This window comes from Barbus barbus, assembly GCF_936440315.1.
Source record: "Barbus barbus genome assembly, chromosome: 22".
Classification (NCBI taxonomy): Eukaryota; Metazoa; Chordata; class Actinopteri; order Cypriniformes; family Cyprinidae; genus Barbus; species Barbus barbus.
Window position 1 is genome coordinate 27,431,665 of NC_136750.1, and position 8,426 is coordinate 27,440,090.

At 35.9% G+C, this 8,426-nt stretch overlaps 1 protein-coding gene across 1 annotated transcript; it reads left to right on the top strand.

The window, feature by feature from the left end:
- Positions 1-130: 130 nt before the first annotated feature.
- Positions 131-8,183, top strand: LOC306888727 (programmed cell death protein 10-A-like). The gene is made up of 8 exons (XM_079447147.1): positions 131-260; positions 3,182-3,351; positions 4,024-4,077; positions 5,086-5,203; positions 5,761-5,887; positions 6,323-6,401; positions 6,561-6,643; positions 7,636-8,183. The coding sequence occupies exons 2-8, from the start codon at positions 3,262-3,264 to the stop codon at positions 7,715-7,717; spliced, it is 633 nt and encodes a 210-aa protein (XP_079303273.1). The 5' UTR covers positions 131-260; positions 3,182-3,261; the 3' UTR covers positions 7,718-8,183.
- Positions 8,184-8,426: the final 243 nt, after the last annotated feature.

Below are 8,426 nucleotides of genomic sequence, written 5' to 3' on the forward strand. Positions count from 1 at the left end.
TTTTTGCCTAGCCTCTGCGTGCAGTCTTGCGCCGTTTGAGGTCGTTTTGAGAACTACAAAACGTCAGACGTCCTGTCGTTCTATCCCCTTGCTGTTCGCTGATTGGCTCTCACCGACACATAGCCCCGCCCCCGTTCTTTAGATTGGTCATGCAGAAAACTTCCGTCTTTGGCGAGCGATTCCACACAGAAAGGAAAATATTCAAAAGAGTTACCGAGCTAATCATCAGTCAAATAAACACCTAAACGAGCTTCACACAGGTAAGATAAGCTGAAAACACACCTTTTAACTTTAACTTGTAATCAACGGCGTTCATTTCGCTGGGATTTCTATGAAAATAATTTGTGTTGGGACTAGCAGTCACCTAGCTAACAGACACTTTAGCAATCCAGCTAATCAGATCTTCACAATAGATCAGAAAAGTAATAACGTTTAAATTTGATTTTATGTTTTATTCAATGCCAGGAAGCCCATCTTAGATTAGTGTTTTCCAGGCCTCAAGTTGTAATGGAGAGTAAATCCGTTTTAAAGACAGCAAAAGTAGGCCTTCTGAAGACTGAGACTAAATATAATTAGTCTAAATCAGATTTAAAATGACAAAATGTACTATGAAATAGCTTTTGATCGTATACCAATCAGCCGTCAGAATCAGACAAATGTTGATATGACCGATCTGTTTCAGATCAGGCTGTTGTTACAGTGTTTCACACAACTGCAGTTTTGATAAATATGATGACGTCACGGTTGGGTGTAAACCTGAAACATATTTGACATCTAGAATCAGAATCGTTTTATTTGATAAATGGTTTAACAATATAGCCCAGCTCTCCCTGAGCTTGTTCTTCTGTCGATCTTCAGATCTCTGTAATGAATGACATTGAGCTGATTTTTTTATGTTTTTATAATTTTCAAAATGGTTATGTATGTCCACTTTATCTGCAAGAGGCAGATAAAGTTCAATGTATAATGACGCTTTTATAAAGAAACATTTTCATGGCATTTCTAATTTTTTTTTTAATCCTTGATTTGAATCTTGAGTGGAAGAAATGTTTGGCATTTTCAAGGTTTTTGTTGGTGTCTTTACTAAAATATTGAGCGGGAGTAATATGTATTGAGCCTGATCAACATCAGATTGAAAAATCATCATGTTTTGACGTTACCAGTCATATTTATTCATGAAAGCTGATTTCAGTGGTCAGCTGATGAGTTTTTCAAACAAGCTGGCTTCCATGATGGTGGTATTTACATAGTTACATGTGATGAGAAATACATTTTTGAAGGAAGTACTAACTACTCAAACACTGCAATAAATGAAATATACCATTGTAATGCATTATTTTATGATGATGTGGTTTAATAATTGACACCAAATATGTTGATTCACTTTCTCTAGCTTAAGTCATCTTTTTATGCATTATAAGTTAAAAATGAGGTGGATTTAATTCAGGATTCACCTGCATTAGGGCGTTACCCGTTTCAGTGCCAAGGTCAGACTCTGACTAGAGACACTACAGGAATCAGGTGTTGTTTGGCCTTTGTCAGGAGGAAAAAGGTGAGTCATTATAATGCATGTGTAACCTGGCAACCGTGTTTTATAAGAGGAGTGCTGGTATTTCCAACCATAGGCCTGCTCTATGTGACGACGTAGATCACCCAGATAAGCCCGCCTCCCACCGTGGGGCCAAAGGCCTTCCGATCAGGTGGGAATGACTCACGGCCTCCTGTCCATTAGTCTGAATCGACGGCATTCAGATAAGCGTGCCTCACTTTCAATGGTTTGTAATGTTCCTTGTAGCTTGAGAGGAACCATGACCTTCTGCAGATAACAACAAGCGCTATTGTTTCACATGTGTTCGGTGAAGGAATAAACACTTTGGCATGTTGTTGTGGATATTGAGAAGAAATAAGGTGACTTGAGTCCCGTTCACACCAAAGCTATAAAGATAACCACAACTATAAAGGGTTAAAATCAAACGGGCAAACCTAGACTACAACTATAACGATTATGACACTGAGGAATGATTTTATTGGAATCATTTTATGTATTTCTTTATTTTTTCCAGCTGATGATTGATAAAAACAGTGACAGCCAATCAGAATCCACTCAGTCATTTAAAGTGGCAAAAGACATAACTGTAGTGCATGCTATAATAAACAGAATCGTATCATACATTGGGATGGCTATTGGTGTTAACAAGCATTTATTTGTTGAATTTTATTTATAATATTGTAAAGAAAATGTACTGTATTTATTTTTTATATTATATAAAATGTGTTTTTACAAAATTTGTTCCAAATTTGAAGTTGATATTACAAAATTTGAAGTTCCTGGCCATTTTGTTTGTTATACCAATTATTGTTTTTATTTAAATAAATTTTCCAGTCTCGACTGTATACATTTTTCAAAATATTTTACAGTCTAAAATTGCTCTAAATTTTTTGATATTATGAAATAAAGTTGATATTATAAAAATTGAGGATCCTGTGACATTTTGTTTCAGTGTTATAATAAAAATAGTTTTTTTTGGGATGCAATTTCCCTGTCACAGATGTCTGAAATTCAAAATGTTTTGGAATCTAAAATCACCATAAACATTTATGTTCCAAATTTTAAGCTGATATTACAAAAATGGAGGTTTCGGTGACATTTGACATGTTATACCAAAAATAGATTTTTTTTAAATGCATTTTCCTGTCACATATGTATAAATTCCTGTCACAGTATTACAGTATTATCTATGTACAATCCTGCAGCATATGCTTATAATAAACAGAACATTATTGTACGTTGGTGTGGATGCTAATTTATGATCCTTTGCGTGAATGGGCGCTAATTTGCTGTTGAATTTAGGCATGCCTACTTTTTTTTAGTTATGACTATAGTTTTTCCTTACAGTCAGTATTGTCTTTGGTCCGTACAACCCAAAAAGTCTAATTCAAAATCTAACCATAAGGCAAGGGCGTACCAGCCAGGAAACAGCCTTTATTTTTCTTGCCCTGGCCACGTGTCTCATTCCTTTAATCTTGAGGGGCCTGAATCGCCTAAATCTCACTGAAATCTTTTCTATCCATGGCTATCACATCTACCTTTTAAACGCAAGTTGAAAATGTCGTTTCCTTACCTGTGAAATGAAATCCCGCTACCCTTTTCTAATCTCTTCCTCATTGGTTTCCCTTTCAGCGATCGTCTGGGCCCCCCTCATCGTGAGTCCCCCAGGAGTGAATGACGCTCCCCCCATCCTTTCCCGCGCCCTGACGAGGATGACAATGGAAGAGATGAAGAATGAAGCAGACGCGACCTCGATGGTATCCATGACGCTCTACGCCGTGATGTACCCTGTCTTCAATGAGGTACGGTGGTCAGATGTCAACCGGGGTAGGAGAGAGTTCAGTTATGATTGTGTTGACACAGACTGAAGTTCAGATGCAAATGATGCACACCCTCACGCTCTGAGGTAGTGTAGGCTCATACAGTCCCACTGCTCTCTGTTCAATAATGTATTCAAGAAATAGTTTCATTAGTACGGTTCTTTTAATTTATTGAGAGGTTAAAAAAGATTCTCAGTAGTGTTCCTGTGTGTCATTTTTTTTTTGTAGCTAAATAATTGTAATAAAAAACTTTAAGTAGTTTTTGTTAATATAAGATGTGCTGTTTAAACTTTTGTTGTAGATGAAATGTGTATATTTATAATAAATTTAAACTGACTGAGATAATTAGGTCTACAAAATTATTGTATTTCAATGAATTAGCTGCTTTGTTTTGAAATATGCTGATGTGCTTCTCGAACATTTTTATTTTAAAATAGAAATCTTTTGTAACATATGAGCACAGTTAACAGCCTACATGTGCTTCTGTGGATTCATTGATGTTTCTATTTAATTAGAGGCCAAATCTACACCTACAACCAACTATATTTTAATTTTAATGTGGCGATAATGACTGTGTATAATGTGTGCAACACTAAAACCAAACAGCATGCTTTATCTTGCAGCAAATGAAAATGGCTTTTGTGTGTGTTACAGCTGGAGAGAGTAAATCTGTCTGCGGCACAGACTCTGAGAGCAGCTTTCATAAAGGTGAGTAAATATGGCATAATTCAGTCATTATCTTTTTTTTATTTTATGTGTCAGAAAATCACCTTCAGTCCATCCGAAATTCATCTACATCAAGTAGATTTACTTGTGCTTGATTCATCAGTGCATGTTATTCCAAAGAAAGAATATGTATTCATAATCTTATATCATAATGTAGTAACATTATCTATAAAACGACTTTACTTTTCTGCAGATGTCACCAGGGCCTAGAAAATAATATTAGTCAGAACTCAAATGGCTATATAGGCAGTGGTTTTTGTTGTTCTTGCTCTCTTGGAGGAAGAATTCTAAAGGCAAAATCTAAAGGTGGAATCTAAACTGCAAAGGAGGGTCATTTGGAAATTGCATTTTTATTGGCATATTTTTAAAGCTTTCGCATATGACAGCTAATTTTACTTTTCATATACAGCAACTTGGCCTATCCTGATGCACCTGATCATAACAGAGGTCATTTGCATATTAAGATTACGTTTTAAACATACTGTAACAAAACAGCGTTTTAATTATAGAAAGTTAGTTGAGTAACTGTTCTTGGTTAATCACGAAAACCTTGATTAACATTATAAGTGAATCACGGGAGAAAAAGGATGCTACAAAAGTGCAGTTTTTATTCAGAGTCTTCTGGGTTTTTTCCATCTTTCCTGAAATATCTCACTTATCATGAGATTTCAGCAAGAAAATCTGCGTTTGCTGTCTCAGCAGCCCCATTTCCACTCATGGCTGTTGTGTAACAGTCATATAAATCATAATGTTAGAATCATGAAAGCACTTTGACATTTTCATTTATCTTTTCCTAATGGTAGTAATATACATAAATGATGTCTCCAAGTTTGAAGATGAGAAGTTTGATATATTGATTGTTTTCCTCTTCATAATTCAGCACGTGTCAAATCTTTCTAAAATGAGTTTATTTGTTAAATATCATAAATGCTGTTTGCGTTATTTGTGGTTTTGTTGGATTCACTTGTGCTCTGGGTTTGTTGTCGTCAGGCAGAGAAGGAGAACCCAGGACTGACTCAGGATATTATCATGAAAATTCTGGAGAAGAAGAACGTGGAGATCAACTTCACCGAGTCTTTATTACGCATGGCTGCCGACGATGTTGAGGGTGTGTATGATTTTCCATATTTTTGAACAGCGGAACAGCATTGTGTATGGTTTGCAATGCAAAATGTTGTTAAACCATGCAGGGGGCGCTGTATCCTCATGAATTAAAACCCTGCAACAACTAATGTATTTTCACTCATAATTTAATTCTGTGCTTTTGACATGTTCAGATTTATACTGCTAATGAATGCGCAGATACGCATCGGGTTTCTGGGAAATGCTCGTTTGTGTTTATTTGAAATGTAAAGAATAATAAATGTACTTTCAAATTGAATCCAAGCCCATTGTAAAATCCTCGTTTTGCTCTTCCTGCTGTAATCTATCCTTGAGGTGCCTTAACGCACTTCACAGGATAATGTAGAAGTTTCTGTACTTTTGTTCAGTGGAATGTGTTGCGGTTTCTCAGATGGTTGTCGATCATGATTGGCCAATAAAAGTAGTCAAGTTCTATTATGTCTTTTAAGTGCATCACATTTGAATGACAGGTTATTAGAGGCAAGTCGTCTGTTGTTGCTATGGTGATTGAGAGTTTCCTGCGGGTGTGTTCTTTGCGTGCAGAGTACATGATTGACAGGCCTGAGCGGGAGTTCCAGGACCTGAATGAAAGAGCTCGCGCTCTGAAACAGATCCTCAGCAAAATCCCTGACGAAATCAACGACCGAGTCCGTTTCCTGCAGACAATCAAGTGAGAACGTTATTATACCCACAAACCACACACAAATACTAACAAAAAAAATTCCCTTTTGCATCACGGCTTGCGTTTCATTACGTCAGTGTGCACTTGCCCTGACAGAGTTTCTTTTTGAAGTATTTATTTAATATTTGAAGAAACGTCTGGTTCTTATTTCACCCCCAAACAAAAAGAAAAACAGATAATGATGACTTGCAGTAGGATTTTGTGTTCTTTATCCTTCTTTTTTATCGAATGAAATTTCACTCAGCCATTTTTGGACAGTTATGTCATGTAAAACGCAGTAAGGGTAACATTGTGTATTCACCAATATTGCTTTTCCCTGCTCAAGGTCATAAATCTGGTTGATAAGAAGCATAAAAATCACATGACTGAGACGTTCATACAGTATCTCTAAACATTTTAAATTGGTTTAATTGGTGTTTACAGAGATATAGCCAGTGCCATAAAAGAACTACTGGACACGGTGAACAACGTCTTTAAGAAATACCAGTACCAGAACAGAAGAGTGAGTGACCGCACACACACACACACACACACACACACACACACACACACACACATATACGTTGTCATTATGAGATGGATGCAGTCAGTGTACTGTATAACTTCATCTCTATCCCTCACTTACTGAAGGAAGAAATGAAAATGGTTTTGTGTTTTCCAGGCACTTGAGCATCAGAAGAAAGAGTTTGTGAAACACTCGAAAAGCTTCAGCGACACTCTGAAAACATACTTCAAAGACGGAAAGTATGGACATTTTAAGAACTACCTCATTATTTTCGCCTTTATTATTTGCATTTTTTCTTTCCAAAAAAAGTTTTTCACATACATTTGTAATGCATAGTTCTTATTAGAAAGTTTTCAACACAACAAAGACATAAAACAATGAATGGAGTTTGATTTGGAAATTAACTAACAAATAAATATATAAAGTAACACACATATTACTGACAACGAGCTTCAACTTAATTCATTATTTTGAAAATGTGGAATATTTAAATAAAAAATATAACTTAAGTGATATGCATTTGTTAACATAAATAATAGAATTCAAAAGTTTGGGCTCTGTAACATTTTGAAAAAGTTTTTGAAAAAAGTCTCTTATGCCCATGAAGGCTTCATTTGTTTGATTTAATTGATCAAAAATGTGGTAAAACATTAATATTGTGAAATGTTACTGCAGTTTTAAAAACCGTTTTTTATTTTAAGATATTTTAAAATGTAATATATTTCTGTGATTTATTCAAAGCTGAATTTTCAGCATCATTACTCCAGTCTTCAGTGTCACGTGCTGCTTCAGAAATCATTCTAATATGCTGATTTGCTGCTCAACAAACATTTCTTATTATTATCACTGTTAAAACCAGTTGTGCCGCTTCATATTTTTGTGGAATTTAATTAATCTTTAAAATCTTATGGACCACAAACTTTTGAATAATAGTGCAGATTATCATCACATGACTTTAAAAGTTAGATTTTTGATTAGAGCAGAGGCGAAAATGATAATAGTGTATGAACTCATAATTTGTGTACTTTTTAGTTCTTCCATCTTTTGGTTTCTTTCCATCTTTCCAACTTTTTGGTAATTTTCAGCTCATTTTGAATTAAGTGTTAACCTAAACCAACTCTTTGCCTGAAGAACCCTGAAATTTCACTGCGTAACATTTGTACTTTCATTTATAATGTTAAAATGTGTTCTGATCTAATTTGTATTCCTTCCCTCTCCACCTTTGTTCCAGGGCAATAAATGTGTTTACCAGTGCCAACCGGCTCATCCACCAAACTAACTTGATACTGCAGACCTTCAAAACTGTCGCGTAGGAGTCATAGAAGTGTATTTTTTTTTAAATAACCTTTATATGAACATAAAAAAATCCATTGGACTGTAATTTATGATTTTTGTCTCCTGGCGGTAACACTTAAGGCTGGATGGCTTCTATTATGGTTTCTAACCCCATCTAAAGCTAATCTTCTTCATGAGCTGGAGTGACCATCCAGCGTTTCTCATATCCTGCGCTTTACAGTCACGCTATCGCTGTGGAGACACTCTCGCTTGCTTTCTCCCTCTGTCTCGCCTCCGACGTGTTTCCGTTCTGTCCGGTCAGTTAAAGAGAAAGCCGAATGCCTGGGGGGCCTTAATGGAGCGGGACATGGGGTGTCCAGATGTGCTTGTAAATGCTGGGGTTTAGCTGTCTCCTCTGATGCTTTGAACTTGAATGAGAGATGTATATTTAATAGATATTTGGTAACAGAATTGTTCAAATAAACACAGCACATGTCAAACTCAAGTTTTTGGGGTTTTTACTTTATTTTTTGTTCTTGTTTTAGCCTGAAGATATGCTAAGGTAAGCATCATTATTACTGTTGCACATACTTTGGAATCCCTCAAGTATTAAATTTTAGTTGCACATTGGGAGTAATTGATACGTAGGTTGGGGTTTTTGCCTGGTGGATTATAAATCAGATGGGAACCCCCCCCATAGACTGACTTTGAAGAAGGGACATATGCATGCACAAAAATGAGATGCTT